The sequence below is a fragment of the Anticarsia gemmatalis genome, chromosome 27 (assembly GCF_050436995.1).
Source record: "Anticarsia gemmatalis isolate Benzon Research Colony breed Stoneville strain chromosome 27, ilAntGemm2 primary, whole genome shotgun sequence".
NCBI lineage: Eukaryota > Metazoa > Arthropoda > Insecta > Lepidoptera > Erebidae > Anticarsia > Anticarsia gemmatalis.
Window position 1 is genome coordinate 3,444,351 of NC_134771.1, and position 27,518 is coordinate 3,471,868.

The window sequence follows — 27,518 nt, forward strand, 5'->3', positions numbered from 1 at the left end:
TCCATTTTATATATTAATTTAATATGGCCTTAAGGCCTGACCTCTCCTTCAACTTAAGTCTAAAAACCAGTCTTACCGAAGAGTATTTTGTTATAACTGGGTTATGGAGGTCCGATAGATAGTCGCTATATGTAAAATACTGGTATTTAGCTGCATCCGGTGAGACTGGAAGCCGACTACAACATAGTTGGAAGAAAGGCTAGGCTGAACTAGACCCTTACCCACCAGTGGGGCAGTAATGGGAAAAAAATAGTCCAACAACTTAATAGCGTCTTGCATGCTATGTGCGTAACGGAGTTATACTAAACATAGAATTTAATCACTCAAAGTCTTGACTGCCTTTGTGGCTCGGTCTCAGGTTCGAATCCTTGATCAAGCCTAAAAGCTTGTTTTAAATTTGGAAGAGAGATTGCTCGGAATTAGGATGTTGAGGTCTTAGACCTCCAACTACTAAGTTGTTGGACTATAGTATAAATAAGAGCCAGAAAATTTGTGACGTTTGTAGTTTGGGCAGATAAGAAATAAGTATAGGCAGGCAAAGAAAATTATGCCTTGATTAAATTCTTATAAAATATACGACTAATAAATTTATGTTTCACTGTTATATAAATTAGGGCTGTATGTCTATTTTTCTTAAATTAATTGCTTAATTACTAGAAAAACACAAGATTAAATTTGTTTAAAATTTCTTGTGTTACCAACCACCATTATATTTCAATTTTAATTTTAAAATTAAAGGGTTTATCTACAGGAGCTAATTCCATATTATTTTATACTCAATTCTTCTATATTACTTACTAAATATCTAATTGTTATTCGTTAAATTCTAAATTAATTAAATATACCCTTATTAGTAATTGTAGAGAAATTATAGCAAATCTTTTCAATCATGTCAGACTACTAGTTCAAAATCAAATTGATTTGACTATAACAACCCAGAAATTTTAAAACACATGTAATTTGCGTCAGGACCTTATTTTACAAAATTTTTATGTTTTTTTTTAACATGACCTCATAGCAGTCTACCATACGGAGTAGGCAGAATTATATGATATACGTAACTGTCCGAAAAACATACATTTTTAATTAAGTTTCAAAGACTTTGCTATAATTTCTCCACACGTCTTAAATTACTTATATAAATAAAAGTAAAATAAATGCTTACCTTCCAAGCACAGTCCCGATATCAAACTAATTGGATATCCGCTTTAAGCCAGCCAGAGGTAAGCTCGAAGCGTATTTCTACTTAGTAGATATTTTTCATATGGTAACTCTAATAAAAAAGTTGCAGGCAAACTAACGGCCACTATCGTCACCAAAGTTTGTATGATTTTGTAAGAATGAATTTTCATGCAATATTATAATATGTTAGTTGTATTTTCTATTGTTTAAGCCCCGGTTTCTGGGGTCATTTAGCGGTAGTTTATCTCTTCAATTTCGTTTTTTTTATATGAGCTTACGCTATTGAATAGATAAACTACCGCTAAATGTAGCTGAGAAACCGGGGGTTAGTCCTACTTTATTTTTGAGTGATGCACTTATTAAAGTTTCTCCGTGTTTCGAAAGGCACGTTAAATAGTTGTTATTTTCAAAGATCTTTGACAGTCGTTAACAGTAGTCAGACGCTTGAAAGTCTGACAACCAGTCTTACCGATGGGTATCGTGTTATAACCTAGGAAACTGGGTTGTGGAGGTCCGATAGACAGTCGTGCCATGTAAAAGACTATTGTTCAGTTGCATTCGGTAAGTTTAGTCCGAGAATTTAGGTAGTAGAGAGGCCAGCATGTATGATTTATTTGTGTTAATCATAATCAATAATTCTATGTATTTTAAATAATCAAGTAGTTGTATCAGGAATACCACTGTCAGCTGCTTAGGTTTATAGTAGTTCTAAATTACGTATACATTCTTCAATCGTGAATCTTGCACCCAAGGCTCTCTACCAAGTTGTAGGACTACAGTAAGACAGTTAACGCGAACGATAAAAATACGCTCGTCGAAAAAACTAAGCGGGGCAACAAAAAATGTATTTAAAATAACTAATTTGTTCTCAAATGTTTATTCTACATGTCGGTCGTTTTAAATAGTTAACAACAACAAAATATACATTATTGATATAATAGTAACAACGACGAAACGTAACAGTTTTTACACACCAGACTAACGTCTTTGTAAGGGTGACCTGTATCAACGTATGTCAGTTGACAACTGTACTAATTGATGGCCACTATTCAGTAAATTGTTGAACATAACGTGTTCTTAGCTTATACACACACACTCTATCGCGCATGAAACAACAATCGCGCGTAAGGGGAAATGAAAGACCACGCGCCGCGCTCATCTGTCCGCGCCCGCAAAGAAAATCGCTCTCGAAGAGCGCGCTGCTTTCCCGCGCGTAATCCTGTACGCTCCTAAGAACGTGCGATAGAGTATGTGTGTAAAGCTGGCTAACTAGTGTACATCAAATTGATGATGACTATTCAGTACATTGCTGCTTTGATGTGACGTGTTAATCGCTGTTATCTAAGAGAGAAAACAATGTACAGCATAGTGGCTTGCCAATAGTTGTCAACTGATACGTAATACTTCATAGAGAGATGAGAATAATGTAATTTGAAATTGTAGTATTGCTTACTACACACATTCGGGTCGGCATCGGCCCAGCCGGGTGGTAAAGTTAACTATATGTAGCGCAATTCTATAATACTATCGACTATTGACAACCGGCTAGCTATCGAAAAATGTTGTGTGAAACATTGACCAGTACCTCTAACGGACGAGGCAAGAACTAATTTTTCAGTACAATTTAAATGTCAAACTTTCGATATTCGTTATTAACGGCTATACAGAATCGCGCTTCTGTAGATGAATGTAAGGGAAAATATGTAATATATAGCCATGCCTGAATAAAAACCGAATTGTGACGATCGCACCCGAAGGTATCCGATCGGCACAAGCCGAACAAGTCCGATGCTTCGAGTCGGTTTTGTTGTTCGATAAATACTGCCTAACCGACCGAGCAGACTCAAATATGTGTGTAGCAAGATTAATAATTATGATATTAGGGGCTTAAATTGTCTTAGTTATATTTTTTTAACATTGAATAAGATAGTCATATTACGATAATGTTTTCTAAATATTTGGTTGATAATTTCGCACATCGAAATCAAATGCTGTTTATATAGCGGTTTACTAAGATAAAATAAGTTATTTTATTTTTCAACAGTTTTCAGATTGCTTCCATTTTGGACTACACCAATGTTTCATCGTGTTATTTACCTTGAAAATATTTTCAAAAGTGGCATTGTGTAGCCCTACAGGCTAGTGTTGGTCTGACTAACCCTTATAGAAAGGAGTGTATGATTTTATATAACAAAAAAGGTCAACTGTTTTATTATTCTCCCAATATGCCAAACTATATTCGGTCTTTCAATGGGCCCGAATTTTGATGTATTTATTTTTACAGGAAATGCCACAAAAAGCAGGTCACTCTAGCCGGTTATATTCCATTTACAAAAGCATTTGATTTCGAGATGTTTAAGTCAAAATTTTCTCTTACTTACGTAACATATGGGGGATGAATTTATCCTTTCAATCCAATAAACGCACATTCCGCTAAAATATTTTGTACTAATCTATTCATGAACACATTTAAACTTCGCAAAACGGTCACCACTTACAAAAAGGTTTTTAATTTAATTTAACAATCTGTAAGTATTTTTACAAACATTCTATTTTTTTTTTCGTATTTTGACATTATAATATTGTGTGTTGCCATATATATTGATTAATTATTGTTATATATTTTACTTTTAATTAAAAAATACTTACAGATGTCGTACATTTCATTAATATTATTACACTCACATGAAAGCAGGTTATATATTATTATTATGTATTACAAAAGCGTACAACAATTGCTTTTGTTAACTGACAACCTTTTTAGCAATTACAATAGAATAAATACGAAAAACGTTTAGTTTTTGGTCGACTTTATATTGGCAAGACTGAATCCGTGGCAGTTATTTGAAATAAACGGAAGATTTTTAACGTTTTTAATTTGTACTAACGCAATTTAATTGATATGATTTATTACGTACATGAACGCTTAAATTTGAAATGAATATTTTGAAATAAATATTTCAGATATTTGTTTTTTTTATACAACCGTGGCTACTATAAACAGCCGGCTTACTCTAGACAGAATGGAGTACAAATTTGATTGAATTGGGTAATTATTATAAACGTGTGATCATAAAAGGTTCATCTAAAATGCTCAGGCAAGTTTTATTTTTTTAAATATTATTGAAATTGTAATAATTACAGACTAAAACATTTTATTAGCCACTCAATTGATTACAACGAAAATATGGTAAATTGTATTGTTTGACTAGCGGACTCTTTCTCCCGTCTTCGTCCAGACATAGTACAACAATTATCCAATTTAATTTAGTTGTTGTAAAGTTTTGCGCGTACCTACATTTCGGTGATTCATTTTTATTTATATAGATTTAGATTATTATCTTTTAAACCAGAGTTAAATCACGCATTACTTTGTAATTTTAAAGAACGATTTGTCATCATAACTTTCGTGATGCATGTTTAATATAATATAGGATACGGGAATTAACGAACAACCTGCGCCGAAAAGTTAAGCATTTTGATATAAAATATAATATGACATAAAATGCGTGTTCGCGATTGGATATAAACTCGAATCTAATTATATTCGATTCTGTATAGAGTAAGCGCAAACTTTTCTGAAATGCTTTAAAGATTTTTCATTAGTTTATTCTGAATACTGAAAATATGATGTTTCAAGCCGGTACAAACAGGGTGTGTAATATGCGTTATATAGATATATCATCGTGAATTCACACATACTTTCATCACATCACCCTGTATAAGACTCTAACTCCGCTAATGTGATCAGATCAGTCGATTACTGAATATGATTAGATGAAGTCAGTCGAAACCTTTATTTCGGGACTTATTTTATAGTTTCAGTACTATCCAAACTGTAGTTAAGTTAACTATCTTTGATTATTTCCAGTTTCAATATCTTACCCAAAAGTATAAAAAATCATTGGTACATTATATTTGATACCTTCAAAAGAAATCAGATTAATTCAAGAAAAACGTTGACAATAAGAAATATATTTTGAACGACATTAAACGACCGTATTTTTTTTAATAAAACACATTCCTGTAACCTTTTATATTATACCCAGGTCATTATAATATTATGGGGCAACGACCTACTCTAAACCTTATCTGTCGGTTAGTTAACCACGATATACTTATTGAAACACAGTAAGTGGTGTTGATAACTCAATTCCTATGGCAATCAAATTATGTACAGTATTCAGAAAGCATTCGTGGCAGCTGGAAAGGAGACCCAGACAGAATCGTTCCCACTTTTTTTAAACCATTACTGTCCCACTGCTGGGCAAGGGTCATGGTATTTTTAACCCGTTATTGTCCCACAAGAGTCGGCTCACGTAATGAGGGAGGGGTTGAAGGGTATTCGGGTTCGTTTGTTATAATAGATAAACTATTTTCCGAAATCACTATAAAATAAGTCCCAAAACATAAAAATTAGATTAAATCATTAACTCTACAAATAGCTAAAGTACATAGTCTACAACATTTTTTGTTTTAAAAAAATGGGTCCGTTATTTTTTGGCAATATTAAACATTTCGAAAACTGCGTACAACATACATTTAACTAGCGTTTCATTTTACTTCAACAAGACAATGGCAACACTTAGTTTAAAGTTACCAACCGAAATAATTATTGCTATTATTTTTTATTTAAACATAGACAAGACCACGTTCAAGCATTATTTTTTCGCATTCCTCAAAATGGAAGCACCCAATTTTGTGTTTGTTTTTAAATATTGAGATTGCCATGACAAAAAATGTTCCTAACAAGCTAGCGTCGTAAAAACAGAATTATAAGCGATATTTAAGTAATGCTATTGATATTTTTTTCAATCATTTGTAATCCTTTTCAACTCTTTCTTTTAAATGCAACTATAACCCACCATTGAAGCAGCGTCCAAAGAAAATTGAGCATTCATTAATATTGCTTATGCGCTATAAATAAAATAGTATTGGAGTATAAAGTATGTAGGCGTGTGCGCGTTGTTAGTTACAGAAAATGTTACCTTGATTTATATAAAACAACCTCTCTTTTACCCATTACTGTCCCACTGCTGGGCAAGGGTCTTCTCCCGAACGATGGAGAGGATAGGCCTTGAGTCCACCACGCTGGATAATGCGAGTTCGGGACTTTGTATGTCCTCAAAAATATGATTAAGAACCCCTAGGCTAGAAAGGTTCCATCACGATGTTTTCCTTCACCGTTAGAACAAGTGATAATTATTTCTAATACACACATAACTTGTAAAAGTCATTGGTGTGTTGCTTCGAGTACGAACAATCCATAATAAGTATTTTATTCATATTATTTATTTTTTGATTTCATAATACTACACTTAACCATGGATTTTTATACATAACAGTCAATAATTTCTATTCCCCAATCCACACTTGACCAGTACGATAAACTCCTTCCCTCATTACTGGAGGAGACCCTTGCCCAGCAGTGTGATAGTAATAGATAAAATTGATTATTTACCATACGAGTCAAGTAACTTTATGTGTTAATATAACTGCTTTATTGGTTATTTACAATATTATCAAGTAACTTTACGTTTGAATATAAGTGCTTAATTTAATACTATGGCAACATTTTCTGTTTATTTCGTAAAATGAATGGCATGAATGCAAATTAAAAGAATTGATCAGCCAAAGATGAATTTGGGCGGGAAACGTAAAAAAATATAGGTATATTAGGTCGGGGAAAGTCTTTTCGCATTATAGTATGTATGAACTTGTAATAAAATGTTTTCTCTACACAAAAAAGCTCGATATTTGGGTACCTCGCGAGCTCACTGAAAGAAACCTAATGAACCATGTACTCATTTGTGATTCTTGTAGCCAAAGAGATTACAAGTTCATACATACTATAATGCGAAAAGACTTTTTCCCCGACCTAATATTTGTAAAAATGCCATTCATTTTGCTTGTATTATTGAAGCTGTAGCGTGTAGAATACTTGTTAATTGTGTTAAAATTCCACCACATACAATTACTGTAGCGAATTAAACTTACCTATTAATTACAATATTAGGAAGATGGTTGATAACAGTAATAAAAAGTTCTTTAAAAAAGTCTTCATGAAATGTACGATTTTAGGTAAGGTCAATTTGGGTAACTTTGAATCATTTGGGTAACATTGAACGTGGAAATTTGAACTAGTTTCGATATTTATTTCATATGAAACCAACACAATTGAAAAAAGTTTGCAAAACTAAGATAAACCTTTATCAATTGTGTTGGTTTCATATGAAAAAATAATCGTAACTAGTTCAAATTCCCACGTTCAATGTTACCCAAATGATTCAACGTTACCCAGGTAAACTGTATGTAAACGAATATGTTATGAAAAAAACAAGGGCGTGAATTTAATCATGCATTATTGACTTTAGTTTGCTTGACGTTTCGACCAAGATGCACTTACCATAATCTTAGCAAACCAAGGTAAATAACGCAATATAGCAATCCAAACAAATTATTAAAATATCACAAGGTCTCTAACTCTCTATGCTTATAAAGTGTTAAATGTGTTAAATTTCAAGATTTAAGAAAACTCAAACATTGTTTTGATAAATTTCACGGCTGGTAACACTACCAGTGTTGCCTGCCTATAAAATTTGGTAGAAATGTTAATGCACAAGTTTTGCCTGAAACTTCTTTGGTACTATCAAAAATGTTTGCTCTGTATTACCTATCATTACATAGAAATAGTATATCATAGAAATTTAATTTTCCGTAATAGTTTTCATATATCAACCATCTTCCCAATCATCTGTTCACCAGATCACTGTACAAGGGTCAATGAACTCACCACTTCGGTGGTGAGGCAGTTGATGGTGGTGGGGGGGGCGCGCGCGGGCGGCGGCGGGGGGCGCGGGGAGCGGCGCCCGTCGCACGGGGTCGCGCCGCGGGCTGGTGTTATTGGGTAGCCTATATAACATACATATATGTCTTATATAACATTTTTTTTATGCTACATCAGTACATACATACAAACATAATATAACGCCTGTTATTCTTGAAGTTGCAGGCAAATGTGTTTTACATACCCGCGTTTCAACAGTGTTAGTTCAGTGTAATTGGTAAATATTGTGAAAGTTCCCAAAACTAGGGCTATTATTGAGCATTAAAAAGATCAACAGCAGTTTGTCCCTGGGAATCGAACCCGAGTCTTCATGATCAGCAGTCGTATACACTACCGACTGCGTCACAAAGAAAGTCAAACTTTTACATATACATTTAATTTCTTTAAATGCGAGTGGATACTAGGCAACTTTAGCCAAAGTATTTGACCAGCAAATCAATATCTTGATATAAAAAATCTCCTTAATAATAATAAATTAATTAATTAATATTTTATCTATTTGTGAAGTACCCACCTTGTTCACTACTACTGGACTCGGTGAAGCTGGGCGTGCCCTCCGTCCACGTGGGAGTGGAGCCCTCCACCGACGCGGGCGGTGTCCAACACACGCTGGAAAAATGTCATCGATTCATATAAGTTTAGTATAGTCAAATTCAGATATATTCTTATTAATATTCCTGTGAAGCAGGCATCATCGAGTAAAAAACATCATATACACATATTATTATGTAATTGCACTGAAGGTTATTTAATTTTTGACTGTAGTTTCATGGTGATCTGGTTAGACTTGGTTAATATTAGACAGTGGTGTCTTCAACCATCGCTATTACCTACTTTAAATTCGACACTAAAGGGATATACCCTCTCAACTTGCCTGCACTTTTCGGCAAGAAAGTAGTAAAAAACTGCAATGTACGAGAGTACTTTTAAATATTTTTTGTTCGGGAATGAAAACTTTCTATTTTTTATACAGAGTATAATGTCTTCCTAGCCGATATTCGACTGCAGCGGCTAATTTCATTGAAACCAGCCAATTGTGCTCGACTTAGCTCATGGTGTCCAAGTGTGTGCACAATACACAGGTACACTTTTTATACCTTCACTCTCATAGTCTGGTAGGACGGATAACCAACACAACAAGAGAGAGGTCAGGCGCAGGGCCGACGGCTTTACATGCTCTCCGAGGCACGCAGATCTACAACCCACGTCCTAACTTTAGGCAATCACTAAGAAATTCTTAACAGAATTTTTTTAATAAATAAATATTGAAATCTATCTTATTACCTGGCATCATTGCTTCGCGCACTACTTAACGCAGCAGGCGTGAGTGCGAGCGACGACGCAGACGACGTGGTCATCACACTGGCAGCACTCGAGGCGCCACGACGTCTGCCCGACGCGCTCGAAGACGTGGTCGACGAGGAGTTAGTCCTCGAGGTCCTCGGAGGGGGGGCTTCTTCAAACGGCGGTGGTGGGGTCGAACAACAGGACAGCGGCGCGCCCGCTGAAGGTTAACTAGCGTTTACTACTCGAACTAGCTAGGTTAGGTTATTGGTACTAGTTGCTTAACTACAGTAGTTTGAGGGTACTATTTTCTACTAAAACTACGTTTGTGGGTTAATCTACGTGGAACTCTGTAATGAACTAATATGCAAGCGATTACGTGTTCAAGTTAGTTTTTTTTTACTATTGGTATTCCTTTGATGTAGTTTTATAAATGTATGAATGGATGTATGGGACGTTATATCGTAGAAATTACTTATTGTTGAGCATATTTATACACTGACTGTTTTACTAATAAACGTCGTAAAAGCTCTGATTTGTTATACAGTGTTTTGTCTCATTCGTATACAGTTTCAAAATTGATTGAAAGTGAAAAAACGCTGTATAACTAATCAGGGCTTATAAATACGACGTTTATTATTAAAACAGTATGTATGTTTGTAGTTTCACAGCTTATAGGTAAGTGCTAGATAATCTATCTGTAAGATAATGTAACTGTTTGCGAAAATAACTGTCAAAAATCCATCTGGTAAGCTAATTGACACTTATCAGAAGTGCTCAAACCGGGGGTTAGTGTTGCTACAATAATTTGGTAATATTCTACCATATAACGTCTTAAATAAATATCGAAACAACTATAAGATAAAAGTATGTTTTAAGTAATTAAAAACGAAGATGTAATAAAAAAGTCGTAATTTTAAATTATTCAAGTTTTAATTTGAATAAATAGCTGTTTTTCGAGTAATTTTAAAAATTCGAACACATTTTGTTAATACAGATTAGTACCAAAAATAATTTTAATTTTTTTGTTAGTCCAAAAACTAAAACGAGAACAATTTAAATCTAATGTTATATTTAGCAACTAAATACAGAAATATGAATAGATATCATTCTAAATGTTATTATAATAGAATAGGATGCAAAAACAAGGAATAGGAACAAAGCTAACATGAAATAACCAGCGCAAGAGCAAAATAACAAAACGCGCTTTAAAAATACGAAAATGGCAGTCGTTTAGGTTTCACAACACAATCTAACAACTACATGCTATCTCTAAATAAATTGTAAACGCACAGGCTTTGAGCCTAAAAATAGAATTCCAAATTATATCCACTCCATTTTTTATTATCACACTTTTTTTGCATTTGGCAACATCGCAATTGGCGGGAATCGGCCATATTGGTTTACAATATTTCTTCGACATCTTTTTTCATTTTCAAAACCTTTTTCTTATCAGATTTCCTTTTGAAACTGCCTTTCTTTTTCTGCCTCGGGACTTTATTTGGCGTTTTAGTCAAAGGAGTTTCGGAAAACTGTTTTATTTTTTCGTGGACGTTACCGCTTATTGATTTGGCAACTACTGGGTTTACGGCAGTGGTAGTTAGAGAGAAATGCTTTTTATCTATAGAAGTAAGACTCCCGTGGGAGTATTCGATGGGTTCAAACAACTTTTTAGTTTCTTTAACTGGTATATGAACGTCGATTTGCTTCCCAGATCGTTGGCTGTCTTGTGATGATGACAAAGAACTACGTCTCGAACTATCCGAGTCAGTTTGAGCTTTCCAAATGTGTTTTTGGAACATATCAATCTTAGTTTTAGCCTTCTTATGACATATCACTTCATCTTTAGTCATTCCGCGAGTATAAGTACGTATTTCTACCTTCGGTTTAGACTTTTTCTCTTGCGGACGATTTTTATCTCTTTTAGACTGATTGAAGTTTAATTTCTTCGTTATACCAGATATTATGCCCGGTTTAGAACCGTTCTTTTCAGGTTTTATTTCGATTTCATCTTTGACTATCGTTGGTACTTTAGCCTTGTCAGTCGGGGTGACCTTTTTCAAAGTTTTCGCAGCAGATATCAAATCAGACGACCTTATGTTGTGTACACTGACTTTTTCGGTCGAAGAGTCAAGATTAGTCGGTGATTTACGAGACAGTTTATCACCAATATGTGTAACAACATTTTTAACAAATTGAGACGGACTTTTAGACTGTCTTCCCCTCGCTTCGTCAACAAAATCGTGTACTTCATGTATCACAATCCTTTCTTCGCTACTAGACTCAGTAAGCGACGTATCATCATAATCACCAGAGTCTAAGTGCTCAATCAGAGCTTTATCAATATTAAACTTGGCCATCATATTAGTCTGTGCGATCAACGCTTTGCCAGGGTGAGATCTCTCCGTAATACTGTCAGCTTCCTCAACATAATCAAGAAACGAGTTAGACGCTACCAATTTAGTTATTTTAACAGAACTCTCGGACACAGACGGTGGGATGCGACATGCAATGGGTTCTTTAAATATAAAGTCATGCCCATAGAAGCAGAAGTCGTCGTCGCTGCTTGTGATAGGTGTTTGAGGAGGAATGTCACTCACGGATATGCTTAAGTTTGGATAATCACCTTTGTTGTCGAGGCTAGACGCTTGGGAGTTGCCTCCTCCTCGTTTCGCTTTGGGAGATCCTCGCGGAGGGACCGGCGGGGGGACTCTCTGCTTTTGCGACCCTTTCAACACAGCGGGGAACGCTATGTCGGGTTCGGACGCGGCCATGGTCGTCTTAGCCGACGACACAGTCACTTTGGCCGCGGTCGACACCGGCGAGGTCACCGACGTCGGTGTTATATGCGCTGTCACGTCGGACAAAGAAACTGGTGATCGACAAAAACTCTCAGAATTTTGTATAGGTTTATTAATATCAATCAAAATACACAATAGAATGTATAAACGAAAAATTTGGCACATTAGAATAAAATCATCGTAACAATAAATATATTAAAAGATTTGTGTGTTTAAAATGGAAGCAAGTAGTACAGACGGAATGTTACATATCCAAAATAGCATGTTTAAATTTATATTTTTTCGATGGAGCTTGACCGTTTAAGGTATCGTATTTTTTATTGGTGCATCAAGTTAATGATATTCGAGTTAAAAAAATAAATTACAGCATGCAGTTTTAGGGAGTTTTGTAAAATAAAAGCCAAGTTGATGGTATACCCAATAAGAAAAAGTTCCAATAAGGTCAGCGCAGCGTGAAAAGGAGACAACATGAACATAAGTTTGTTTATTCATCTGTGTGTTTATAACTATTGTTTTACTAAGCAAAAAGCGTAGCAAGGGATGTTTCAACCCTATAATCAACCGTCTAGATACTCTTTGTGTAACTAGATGAATTTTGTCTTGAAGTATTGGAACGACAATTAAAGCAAAGCCTTATTTTTTCAGTGAATTTTGACATGAAACAGCAACTGAGTGTTAAATTAGCCAATTGTTTTGCTTTTATGATTAATGAAAAGCAACAAATAAGTGTTGGGAATAAGCGGGAATTATGCCAATTTTATACCAAATTTTATGTCAATTTATATTTTTTTAGAAAGTGTACTCCTTGCTACACTTCTTGTTTTTTTTATTATAACTTATTTTTAAATTATATTATCACATAGAATTATTAGTTATATCGAATTAACAGTCTGCTACACGCACATTGATTTATCGAAATATTTTTTAAACTATCTCAGCTTGTACGTATAATACTAAATAGCTAAACAGGTCTTAAACGTAATGAGAATTTTAAAGGTTAAGATACCAAACGTACTCGTTACCCGACGTTTCGGCCGACTTACCGACCGCCTTGATTAGGTATTGTCCGCTAGCGGACTCGGCAGAAGTCGGACGAAACGTAGAGTTGCAAATAAATATGGTATTGTAACCTTTAAAACTGTCATCGTGTCCAAAGGCCCGTGAATATTTTAATTTAATCGAAATTATTAAGTCAGTGCGTTACCGCTAAATCCTATATTCTTTCATATACCTTTCTAAATAAGTTCTAGAATCCTTTTTCTATTAGTAATATGGTTCTATCTTTATCACTGATGTGATATATTTCATTTCATCATAAATAAAATTAACCTCGAAAAGAAGAGTTCGGATATTTTTCTAAAATTTTTATTGCTTACACAAAACTACGGTATTCGAAATACTCTTTTCATAATAACAATTTCTATAACACATAAATTATTCTACTAGTTTATATACAACAATACCGAAATAACTAAACCGTTTTTGATAAAACACAATACTACATTCAGTCTCACCTGCTTTAACACTGCCGACCCCGCTGGAACTGGCGGCTCCTATCCATTAGATAGCGTGAAAATACGTTATACCAGTGAAAAACTTGTTTCATATAACATTTATTATACAGATTCAGTAGAAATATATTTTACAAGATTATATTTTTTTACATTATAATAGAAAACTTGGTCCAACATTCAGATTATTAAAATTTAAAGTGTTATATTACTAGGGTTGCCAGATGGCTGAGATTCCCTGGAATTTTCGCAGTGTCATTTTACTTTATTGTCCCAGAATTTTAAAAAATTACTAGTTTTTACTAAGCAACGATGTCTTTTTTTCGGTAATTTCTACTTAATATAGCCTCGGAACGGAGACCAAAACTCTGATACCGTTCGTGACACCAGAAATGTCCCGGAAATGATCAGCCTGGATTTGGCAACCCTATATATTACACTCATATTCGATTCGGCTTTAATCGGCCTATCCGGCAAAACCGAATAATTATGTAGATGAATGTTCGGCAAAAATGTCGCTCGACATTGCCGCGCCTGAATAAAAACCAAATTGTGACGATCCGTAGAAACTACCCGATCGGCACAAGCCGAACAAGTGTAGTTGCTTCGAGTCGGTTTTGTTGTTCGATTAATACTGGTGAACCGAATATGTGTGTAGCAAAATTTACGCATTTTATATAGGTAAACAAGTTAAACAATTTCGCTACATTATTATGAACGATTTCTAAGTCCGTTTGGAAATATTTTTTATTTTGTGGGTAGTCAAAAGTTTTATCGACTATTCAAACTGTTAGGCCAAGTCTTCAAAGCAAAAATATACTACAAAAAACTTATAAAAAAAGTTACAGTCTTATAAAAAGGAGTCTTTTATTCACTTAAAAAATAAATATTATTATGATATTTTCGACAACTTGATTGGAGTTCATTTTCGTGGTAAATTCGTTTTACTTTTTGCCTTCGTGAGATTAGATTTGGAGTTAACAGGTGTTCCTATGTGCAACGCCGGAGGCTTACATAGTTTTCGTCCTGTATCAAAAACACCATTTCTATGAGCCGGAGGAATTTAAGACTACTATTTTTCAATATAAATTTTATATCCTACTAGCTGACTCGGCAAACGTTGCTTTGCCATATAAAAAAAAATGTGTCACTTAGGTGAATGAAAAATAGATGTTGGCCGATGCTCAGTCCTACTCAATATACTCACAAAATTTCATGAGAATCGCTCAAGCCGTTTCGGAGGAGTATGGTAACGAAAACTGTGACGCGAGAATTTTATATATTAGATGTAAACTCGTACTAATAAATTGTATAGTTCTATAAGGCAGAGATTTTATTTAAAACTACTATTTCGAATGTAAATGTTATCCTATGAAAACACGTATAAACAAGATAGTGTGTGTTAGTTTGTTTTTTCACGATAAACGGCTGTGCCGATTTGGATCAACTTGGACGGTTAATAGATTAAAACTCGGGTAGGTTATAACGTCTGGATCCCAAATAATTAAGTAATTAATTGAGAATGCAACTTATAATAATAATTTGCTAAATAAATCTAATCAAAACTTAGTTAGGGCCACTTTCTAAATTTACTAAGTCTCAGATAACCTATTTCCCAGATAAAGTGACGTATAAAAACAACTGTCAAAATTCCTTTGAATAAGCTATCTGAGACTTATCCAGAAGTTTTGAAACTGGTTTTAAATTCGTGTTATATAAATAAAACAATATATCAGCCAACAAAATCTCATTTATTACCATATTATATACATAAAAATTTTGGTCAACCAGCAAGCATGAAACAATATACTTAACTCTACCACACAATTAATTAAACACAACACTTTTGTGACCGACTGTACTTTAATACAATATATTACTATAATTTACTAATAATTCACAAATTTTATTTTTATTTTGTCGTATGGTTAGTGGTCAACCTAGTGTCAAAGTTGCTCAAGCCGCCTGAAAGGCCTTTGATACGACTTAACGACTGTTATCTTAGTAGACAACAACCAATACCAAATTTTAAAGTGCCCTCCGAAGCATATGCGAGAAGTTAAAATACCACTATGCGGTCACCCATCTATAGGATGATATAGATACAGATATATTTTGCATAAACATTTCATCCTGCATTAAGAACTTTAATAGTTCTTTTATATGTAAAGAGAAATATCTCCAAAAATTAACATAGCCATTTTGGTAACAGAGCGACTTCGTATATCATTTTTATTCATTTTCTCTTTAATTTTTCTACGCCTACAAAGCTACAATTTTTTTTTCTAAGTCTAATAATAATAGTACAGTCACTCACAAAAGTGTTAAACATTCATATCAATTAAAAATACATTTAATCTCAACATATAGTGAATTGTGTCTTTTTCATATTCTATTGTGAAATGGCTTAAATTGACATTGGTATATTAATAATTGTGACTCGTAAAATACAATTATAAATTAAAATAATAAATAAATACAAATTATCCCGTTTTATACGAATTATTATTGATTTTAAAGTATTTCTTATTAAACAGTACGGAAAATATCTAAATTTAATATAATGCAGACGCAAGAAAACTATAATACGTATAATTGAATTAATAATGGTCAACTCACGCTTGACCAAAAAAATAATATACTAGTTTTAAGTCATACATAAATAATAAATGATTCTTAAGATAGTTTTCAATAATATAAATGAAATTTAAATTTTCTCGATACTGTTTAATAATATAATATAAATGAAATTTAAAATTTCACGTACTGTTTAATAAAAAATACATTAATTCGAAAAAATCCATTTCCACAATATTTCGTAAATTTTCTTCAGTTTTAAAGCCATTTCCTAACTGGGGGAAGACTCAAATTACAATAAAATAAATATTCAATCGATTTAAATAACTAATATTTGTAAAAAAATCAGTCCCAATATTTTGTGATATCATTCAAGTATTTTTTTTTTGTTATATTTTTGAAAAAAATACCGAAATATTTATTAAAAATAATAACGCCACCGTATTACTACAGTCACCAAATGTAATTATACCAGAAATATATTAAAACAATTATATTTTTTCTAATCAATTATAATTCATAGAAAAAGAATTATCTCGTTGACTGTTCAAATAAATGTTTAGATATATCCCAATTGGCCTAAGTTAGTATATAGAATCAGAGCGTATAATATAATTATATAGTTGACGGTTCAAACGGTAACACACCAATGACTTTTCAAAGTTATGTGTGTATTAGAAATAATTATCACTTGTTCTAACGGTGAAAGAAAACATCGTGATGCAAACCTTGCATGCCTGAGAGTTCTTTAGAACAGTTCTTGAAGGTATGCAAAGTCCCCAACCCGCACGTGGTCAGCGTGGAGAACTCAAGGCCTAACCCGTACCTCAAATTTAGGAGAAGACCCTTGCCCAGCAGTGGACCATTTTTTATTAATTTATTTATAGCCCACTAACTAAACTAATTAAGGGTATCTAGGGCGTATTTTTAACCGGCTGCAATAAAAAGGAGGTCTGGATTTTTTATGTTTGTTGGGTTGACCAATTACACTAATACTTTTTAAATTAAAAGGTAGACCCATTTAAATTTGATCCAGATTAGAAGTAGTTTATGAGAGGGACTTAAAAATGTGTCATTTTATTTACATTAACAACGGTCAGGCTTGTTTGTAGTACTGTGAAAAGTAATAATATCTTGCTTTGAAATCGTTTTCTTTTAAAGAATTATTGCTATGTATAAGGTCTTATTAAATACATAGTAATAATACGCTTGATTCGTACATACTTCTAACTTAACCGGGAATAACTAAAAAAAAAATAATCTAGTGGCGTTCGAAAAATCTTTGTGACACTTTTCAAAATTAATTCAAATAATCTCCGAACCGCAAAAAAATCTATTCATTTATCTTCAAAATAAGTTAAAATAATTACGCCATGATTATTTAAACTGGCCTATATTTGAAAAAAGGGTCTTAATAAAAAATTATAGACAAATCTATAATTTTACGACATAATATAATATAAAATCACGCTTTTTCCCATAGGGGTAGGCAGAGACCGAAGAAAAGGCGTGATATTATATAATATATTATCATATTATCATATTACAGTCAACTTGGGTAACTTTGAATCATTTGGGTAACATTCAACGTGGGAATTGATAAAGATTCATTTAAGTTTTGCAAACTTTTATCAATTGTGTTGGTTTCATATGAAAAAATAATCGAAACTAGTTCAAATTCCCACGTTCAATGTTACCCAAATGATTCAAAGTTACCCAAGTTGACTGTATTATTGATATAATAAAAAGGGGTGAATCCCCTAACAAAAACAACCGCGAGAACCTACTTGGAACCTCATAAAAGAACCTAACGCACATACATACAAGCATACAAACATACATATACAAAATACTGTGAATATTAATTAAATAGTAAACATAAACACTGGAATCAGTAGTACTCGAAATTTTGATTGTCTTTATATCGCAAACTTTCCATACATTTTTGCAGTTTTGTATGTAAGTGTATGGAAGCGTTCATACATTTTGCAGCATAATTACATGTATAAGATTGGAAATTCTATATACTTGATTGCAAAATGTATGAAAATTTCCTTCCATACACCTAATTGCAAGGAATGGCAGTTCCTTCCATTTCGTTGCAAAATGTATGCTCATTAAATTTTACTTCAAAATGTATGGAAAAATTAACGTTACGACAAAAAATCGAGATAAAGTAGGTAACAAAAATGGACTAAGCGAATCGACTATTATATTTGAGTCGATTGTACTAATTTAAGAGTTTTTACGCACTATCGACTATCGTAGAACTAATCAGAGCTTACACAACGTTAATTAGTAAAACAGTAAGTAATTTCACTGTTTAGCGACTAATCGACAATGCGTAAGTCTTACTCCCGGATTCTGAAGTACATTTAACGGTAGTTTATCTATTCAATAGCGTTTAAACTCATATAAAAAACGCTATTGAATAGATAAACTGCCGTTAAATGTACCTCAGAAAACCGGGAGTTAGTCGAAAAAACGTATCTATTTTGATGTTACATAATAATATGAATTGGTATACATTTGATATTCCTTTTCAGGCATGTTTTAAATAACTTGAGAAATATTTCTATATTAATAATTTTAATGTCTTGTATATTTTATTTTTAATATATTTACGATCGTTTTCATAACTCCTGAATAAGTATCGTTTAGCTAAACTAGTGAAATTTTAACAGCTTTTTCATATATTTGCTGTTATTATCTATTGGATAGTTTATCCGATACTTATCAGTAAGCTGATAAACAGGGCCTTAATAATATTATTTAATAAAAATCTATGCATCCATTTATTTTATCATTTAAAAGGCACAATTTACAACCAAATTTTAAAGGCCAATTGCTAATTCGTTTGTGGCAACATTGTGAAATTGCCATATTATAACGCTGGCAACACTGATGCATCTCATATCACCTTTCTCTTTTAAAGAAAGAGAGAGATTTAAAACGTGGTGTTTTTTTTATTTATTTTTCCACAATCAGTGCTTTTATAAATAATTGGAAAAAAATATTTTTCAAGTTATTGCAATTAAATTCGAAGTTATATCATCGATTTCAAAGGCCGGATACATAAGCATTAAACAACCAAGCCTATAAATATTTAGACTACAATAACTTCGAATAACATCACTAGAATTTATCGACTACAATCGACTATATAACAAACAATTTATATCGATACATCGATAAAGAATCGATAAGACTGACTTACTTAGTCACTCAATATGAAACTCATATTACTATTAAACATTTCTCAATCGGCTGGTGGTACAATTATAATAGTGCTACCACTATTTTTGCTTGAAATTACTTCAGCTTTTTCTATACTTTTGACGTAAACCACATCTTTGATAAATCTTTCAGATTCCGAGTCTTGTATGTACTCATTTCCATTTAACTGTACAACGGACACATGTTCCTTAGCTTGCACAGCTCGGTCCAACATAATAGGAGATTCTTGCCTTATATAAACTGTTTGCGTAGACCTTACTTTCCTAAATCTCATGTCTTTAGGTAATGTTGAAGTCTCTCTTGCTTCCAAAGTAGGTGTTGCACTTCTTCTATAACTAGAGTTAAGACTTTTCGGTAGTGTGTTAGCGTTTTCAGCTGTAGTAGTATTCATAGTACTCTCAGTTTTAACTAAACCTATATCTGCAAAGAATTTCTTGAATTTCTCAACAAACGTAGGTGATTTGGCTCTGTTCAGACTGTTTGATAGACGCTCGTGAGAATGTTCTTTGGAACTAACTTCGTCTATTCTTTCAGGTATATTAGAAGTACTTTTATGTTTCTCTAGAATGTTCGATCGCCGTTTCCATCTGCCGTCTTCATCTTCATCGTCTATAAACGGTATATCTTGTAGATTATTCTCATTTCTTGTATCAACTGCCGCGTCTTTCTTCTTTGGAACGTTCGTGTGAGCTTCTACGTATATCTGCGGTACACTGGTACTTGTATTATCCGTTTGTATCCCGCTATCGGCTAGACTCCCGTTGATATGGGAGCTCCCGGCTCCCGTACTCAGGACTTTGGTCAACTGATCTGAGAGAGACTCCATGCGGTCTTGCATGGAGCTTCTGTATACATTATTCGCATACGACGTGCTCGGATCTCGGGGTATGTTTGACGTATCGAACTCTATACGTCTCGGGTAAGTGCCTAGTCTATCCCTGTCTATAATCTTCAGTCTGTCAGACAACACTGAAGGGTACTCAGTCGGCAGTTGCGGGTGTCTTTGGTTCCAAGTGGAAATAGTGGTGTCAGTGAAATCGCTCATACTGGATCTTAACGAAGACCTAGGCGATAATCGAGACTGCCTTAACAGATCAGGATTGTAATCTTTAATCGGTCTGCCGATGTAGTTACGTCCTGATAACAAATATTCCTCGTATGAGTATGTGGGTCTGTTTGGTACATTTCAGTTTATTTCGCTCCCCTGTCGTCAAAACCATGCTTTGTGACATGTCTCACACCAACACCGTTAGCACATTGAATACAATCACAGCACAAACTTGTACACGTCAAACGCGATGTTCGATAAATTGGAAAAAATATATGACTACGTGTAAAAAGGTAATGAAAAAAAAACAAAAAAAAGGACGTATCACAACATTGATTGGGTACAAACACCGGGAGGGAGGGGTGGGGGGATAAAATAAACTGAAATGTATAATAATATATAGGTACCAACAAAACTGCGCATTCATTGTTAGGATAAATTGGGGTTAAACTACGGTTTTGTAAAATAATCGGTTAATTTATATACTAATGTTAGTATTTTTCGAGCATTCAGGTGAAGCAAGTTGACGATGGGAATTAAATAAAAAGTAAAAAGGATTACATGCACTGGGGTACCTAAAAATTTAAACTAAATACGTACTTAAGTGTAAAAAAAAAAACATTTTTTATTTAAGAAAATATTTTTGTCAAAATTGTAGTTTAGTATTATTTAGGTTAGTATATAAATACTGTCACCGCGTGCTCATATTAATTCTTGTATCTTCTTATGTAACAAATACTACAAAAATACTTGTTACGAAGCCCGCTTGAGGCGCTTATCGAAAATGGCGGTAAATCAAATTTTCATAACAAAATACATACAAATTTCTCAATAGCTAGCCGGTTGTCGATAGTCGTAAAGATTCGTGCTACAGGTCGTTTCTGTTAAAACATCTTCCATTGTCAGCTTGCTTCACTCACCCTCGGTTTCCTACATTTAGCAGTAGTTTATCTATTCGATAGCCTTTAAGCTCATATAAACACTAGCTGACCCCGCAAATTTCGTACAGCCAATTTTTAATAAATAAATCATTAATCTTTTGCTTTTTTTTTTCTCCAAAAGGACTTATCCTCAAGGAATAATCAAAAAAAGATTTAGAGAAATCGGTCCAGCCGGTCACGCGTGAAGGTGACCAAGGGAAATAGGGATTAATTTTTAACCGACTTAAAAAACGGAGGAGGTTCTCAATTAAAGATTTTTTTTTCTAAATATTTATATCCTAACCCGCACTTGGCCAGCGTGGTGGACTCAAGGCCTAACCCCTCCCTCATTACGGGAGGAGACCCTTGCCCAGTGGGACATTAATGAGTTAAATTTATTTATTTATTTTATATATTTATACATGACAGTTTGAATAGATAAACTACCGTTAAATGTACTTCAGAAACCGGTCATTATTGTTCAATATATTATTATAACAAGTACACATACCTGGTGTATCGATCTCCTCCTGTGGTCGCGACGGCTTTGCGATGCTCTTGCGCTTCGACGGCGAGTGTTTCAATGCTGTGGTGTTATAGAACATGTTAGTTTACGTTCTGATAGTCGGTTGCGAGTGCTATTGTGGTTTTATTTTATTTATAACTTATTTAGTTGATGTTCTATAAAACTCCCGGTTGTGGCTATTAGTAACTGAATGTAAGATTTAAATGTATAAATTGTGACATTTTATTATCAAAATAAGTGGCTGTTTCTTTGTCAGCAATAATATCTAATTAATATGAAAGAAAGTAGATTATAAATGTAATTTATTTAAATTAAAGTCAACTTGTTCGTTAATAAATAAATATATTAATAAAATCTATTTGAGGCATATTTTTGTGGTTATAAGTCCAAATATGTATAAAAATAACAACAGTATGCAATAGTAACTCACAAAAATAAGGTTGATCAGAAAATTTTATCACAAGAATTTATTATTTTAATAAGGAACACCACAATAACACTCATTAATATACAAAAAACCGTAAAACAAAAAATCTCAAAATATCCAGCTCACTAAAAAATAAGCTTTTTATTAAAATAAAATATTTTTTCAGCGTGATACCACGCACTGCAAATTAACTCATAAAATGTTGTTCAAAAAGCATACTAGTAGTGAATTCTTATATTTAACTAGAGATATAAATGTCGGTAATTTATTATTATTAAATTATTGATAATGTTAAAAAGCTTAAATGGTTTTATGCGGAGCGAATAGCACAATATAAAAGACAGCAGCTTAAAACAGCGCAAATGTAATATAAAGGCGAGTAACAACCTATAAAAAACCATCAGTTTATTAAAAATAACAATACACTCCGACATTAACATCTCTTTATAGAAAAAAAGAAAACGAAACGATAAAAAAATAAACCCAAAAAAAAGTCATTTGAAAGACGTCACTTCACATTTAGAAAAAGAAAACAATATACTGGCAACACACAATGAAACGTCATGTGAAATGACGTCACGGAGACGCCATATTGGAAATTAAGAAAAAAACGTAAGAACACGTGCGTTGTCATAAGAAACCACAGAGAGAGGGGGGGATAGCTAACTACGATAGGGGGGGTTCGAATGATGTGTGAGCTCGGTCGGAGCCACTTATGTATCGGGTGACTACTGTACATAGACAAACAGTTGCGTAGAATTGTTATAAATATTTATTCGTGTATTTTGTAAGTGTTATTGATTCAATGGTTTTATTAGTGTTTTAAAATGTTATTGTTGAATTTATTGTTTTTTGGGATTAAAATGTCGAAAATAAGAATCAATTTACTGTTTTTGATCTTAATTCATAATAATCTTTTAAAGATAAAACACACAGAAAAATGAAATCACAACGTTCAAAGGCTTATTAAATTACCTTTGATGAAAGAATTAAGATACAGGTAATTTTGAAGATTTCAGAAGTCTTATTTTCAACATTTTTCAAAATGTTAGTAATGTATAACATATATTTATAACAATTCCATCACAATAAACGGTATCCAAAAAATCCAAAACATCGAAACGGGGTCATGAAAATGGGCGGGGTCATGACATAAAGGATCACATGTTCACATTATCATGCGTTTTCTGGGGGTCCCCAAAAAAGGACTTACTCAGACCTCCACGAACCCGCGCGATTATCCGATTACGGACAATTGTCGGGAAAAAAATGGAAAAAAAAACACAGATATTATTTTCGGCTGGCAACACTGACAACAGTATTTAGGGCGTGCATGATTCCTTCAATCATCATGCTAGATGCATCCATTTATTGAAAGAAAAAAAAATTAAAAATTTTCGATTAAATTATAAAGATTTAAAAAATAAAAGTGTCTAATTACATGCCTGATTATTGTTGCTTCGAAAAGAAAGAATAATTTAAAATAAATAATAATTTTAGTAAAAGTAAAAACACGTTAATCATCTAACTCCTACAAAAAGAGGTTGGGGTGTTGGTGATGTCGACCTAACTGTATAAAATCGTCCTTATTTCTATACAAACAAAGTATATATTTGCGTAACTAGAAGAAAGCTACACTTATATCGTACAAGCAAAGATTATGAAACGATAGTAGCTTTTTAATATAGTATGCCTAACTAAAATAGTTTAGTAAGATATAACAGTAAAAAAAAACTAAACAAAAATCTTCTATATGTTAAATTAATCACAACTAACTAGTTATTTATTTTTGAACAGTAAGACACAACGCTACGTAAGGATATTCATAAAATATCTTTAAAGAAATATCACATTTTACAGTATTTACTATAACTGACATCATGCTCGAAAACTTTATCTACTTTAAACTTTTCTATCCAATTTTTTACATAAATACACGTAAGTAATCTTCAATTAAGCTACATCAATCTACTAGAAATATTTGACCCATACAAACTAACCAAAAATACTGATAAACTCTTGATTTTATAGATAACTAACTACTTTACCTATTTCATATTTCACAGTAATAATCCTTTTATTCTATCTCAAAATAATTTCAGTAAATTGTTCAAGAAGATCGACTACACTCATTTTAATTTCCTGTATAATTAATGAACATTGATAAACTTAATTCTTACCACTGTTCATTTCGTTACAAACAGATTTAGATGATTACTTTATTATATCAAAATTACTTTTCTCCTTTTTTAAACACTTTTCAACTAATCTCACACCACCCCGTAGTATACGTTCACAACGACGTGTACAGAAGGACAAAAAAAACTTAGACATTATCTAAACTCATCAAAAGATTGTCTGTAATAGATTCCTAATCTATATATAAACTTCAGTATATCAAACTTGACAGCACGTTTTAAAAACCCATTTTTATTCATCAAATGGGTTTTTTAATTTTTGTTCGTCCAAGTTGTTACAGAATGCCTGCTATAATTCAACGAAAACTCAACTTCGCAAAATATTTAGGTCTATTCTTACCACGATTTCAATAAATTCCAAGCTCTGTTTGAATTAAAGATATTACCATTATATTACATCGTATCGTAAATGGAAATTTTAACGAAATCCTACTTGGCCTATTAATACGAGCCTATAATTTACACATTTTGTAAATATATATGATTATATTGTCTAATAAATGTTATGTAATGTCACCAACACCCGCGCCCCGCACTCCACACACAGTACAATAAACAACAAGGCTCTACATCCCCACGATACCTATGTACGAAGTGACAAGCGTCCTGAACTTCCGGTGGTTGCCCTTGATTTCAGGTAGGTCCACTATTGTAACACATAGATCAATGTTATAACATCAAACTTTCAGGGCGAGGCCTCGAGAACTTAACACTACTAGTTCAACTTAATATAAAATACTAAAGATCCTATTAAAAATTTCATTGCAACAAAATCCTTTTTTCTTTTCTTTTAGTTTGATTAAGACAACTCTCGCATTCAGAATTTTGTATTTCTTTTACCTAAGAAATATGCCTGTAGAGTCATCTCTCGAAAGGTTAGGAAATCAACTAGGAATCGAACCCATTCTCGCTAGACAAGCCAGGCCAACGTCAAATAAATAAACCGCTTTTCAATCCTACACCAACGTAATGAAAAAAAACCAACACTGCATGACTGCTGACATGAAAAATGGTTTCAATAAATGAATATGAATATCTTTGTCATGACATTTTGCTTTAAAATATCACAACAAACCATTAGTTTGTTACCGTATCCTGTCTTACTAATAAACGTGGTATAAGCTCTGATTAATTACTCAGTGTTTTATCACTTTGAAACTGTATATGAATGAAAAATATTATTTTCAAACTTAACTTCAAACTTGATTGAAAGTGACAAAACACTGTATAACTAATCAGAGATTACACATCATTTACTAGTCACACAGTAACAAAATACTATACCCTTTTTATTTTATAAACAAACAATTTTATACACTTTTCCTGTCTACTAGAATAAATAATTGAATAATCATTTAAATAAATAAAATGACTTTTTCATGTCTCGAGGCCACGGCCTGTAAACGTTTTAATTTTGACAAAAGCCTGTTTTTTATACCTTTTTAAACAGATAGGCTACACATGTTTAGTAGCGTAACGAGAATCACAAAACATGTCTTTGAAGACTCCAATTAATATTGTTGTTGATATTTTATTTTACAAAATTGCTGATTTCTATCATTCGGTAGTGCAATTCAGAAACTCTGTTTTATTACAGAAGAAGACCTTTGCTCAGTAGAGGGATAGTAAATGACAATTAAATAATTAACTGTTGCCCGTGGAATAGCAATGAAAGTTTCCTATTTGATGTTGAAACACATTTTTCTGGTGTGAATTTCATTTCTGTTATAAGAAATCCAGTTTCAGCACAAAATTGCTTTATTTTAATAGCCTTCGGTGTTGTATAATAGAACTTGCTTCCACTTCATTTTACATGAGGGTCAAGTCCACTAGCAGTCCAAAAAGAAAAAATATATTTGTGGTAATTTTTGCACATCGATTTGAATTTTTATTATCATTTCGACAATTTTACCTATACACATAGAATAGTTTTAATCGAAAACTCCTCGAACAAAACAATCTAACACCGAAAAAATCATCCAAAACAATAAAAACCAGCAATCCCTCTTTACTACAAACAGGAGTCCAGAAAAACACATTTCGCAGTTGCACCCCCATACTTATTAGACAAGTACAATGACACGTTAAACACATGTTAGCAATAGAGGTCAATATCTACAGGTACAGGTCACATACAACTTTGTAACCAGGACTTGTCTACTCGGGACCTCACTGCTTTGTGGTCTTTGGAGATAGATGGTCAGTTTTGAAAGTATAATATTTGATAATATATACCAGAAATGGTAGCTGATATAGCGGACAGTAGGTGATTTTAAAAACACATTTTTGTATATAAATACAACATAGTGACGTCACTTTGTCGTATTTTTGTTTGCCTAATTTAATGTTTCAGTACATTATCAATTTGATAACAAAATCTTGATATATGAGCATTTTAGATTCACCTCTTGCTAGTACAAATTTAATCATTTTTGGTTGATTGGGTAAAATCCCATATTTTAATAAAGTCCCCAACCAATACTTGGACAGTGTGGTGGACTTATAGCTTAGACCCTCTTATACATTGGTACGAAATCAGTTTCAAACAGTGAGAGGAGACTTAGTAAAATTAACTTACTTACTTTGAGTTTATTTTAAAGAAACATAAAATGTACCTGTTTTCTAACTTTTAGTTAAATGATAAGTGAATAATAGTTAAGTTAACTTAACTTTTAGACGACAAAAACTTGCATTTTACTTTCCAAGACCAAGTTAGTACCAAGTAACTACCAAGCCACTTTGTAAACTGGAGGTAGAAGCTTGGTATAAAATAGTAACATGGCTGTCGATTCTACCAAGACCTAATCTCTCTTTATTCTCATAATTCACTTGACTATTAAATGACCATACATCTCCAAAAATCGACCAATAAATAACCAATTAATTATCTAAAACATTAGGACATCTATATTGGCATTATCTATAAGAAATAGCGACATGATCAGAGCTTAACTAATGAC

At 33.0% G+C, this 27,518-nt stretch overlaps 2 protein-coding genes across 14 annotated transcripts in view; both read right to left on the minus strand.

The window, feature by feature from the left end:
• Nucleotides 1–27,518, minus strand: part of PIP5K59B (Phosphatidylinositol 4-phosphate 5-kinase 59B) — a 79,344-nt gene that overhangs the window by 8,002 nt on the left and 43,824 nt on the right. For 2 of the 13 annotated variants that reach the window (XM_076132152.1, XM_076132146.1), the window contains exons 13-19: nucleotides 25,142–25,204; nucleotides 21,919–21,993; nucleotides 13,629–13,667; nucleotides 11,940–12,185; nucleotides 9,314–9,533; nucleotides 8,544–8,638; nucleotides 7,976–8,094 (exon numbers count right to left, since the gene is read on the minus strand). In XM_076132152.1, coding sequence (XP_075988267.1) covers nucleotides 7,976–8,094; nucleotides 8,544–8,638; nucleotides 9,314–9,533; nucleotides 11,940–12,185; nucleotides 13,629–13,667; nucleotides 21,919–21,993; nucleotides 25,142–25,204 — 857 coding nt within the window. Of the gene's footprint in view, nucleotides 1–2,049; nucleotides 6,037–7,975; nucleotides 8,095–8,543; nucleotides 8,639–9,313; nucleotides 9,534–11,939; nucleotides 12,186–13,628; nucleotides 13,668–15,357; nucleotides 20,577–21,918; nucleotides 21,994–25,141; nucleotides 25,205–27,518 lie in introns of those variants that run through there. The other 11 variants (XM_076132144.1, XM_076132143.1, XM_076132148.1 and 8 more) reach the window with 10 other exon arrangements.
• On the minus strand, nucleotides 9,573–11,934 carry LOC142984352 (uncharacterized; the record flags this gene model as incomplete). Its single annotated transcript, XM_076131906.1, has 1 exon — nucleotides 9,573–11,934. A coding segment is annotated over one exon (1,218 nt), but the record flags the coding sequence as incomplete, so codon positions are not given.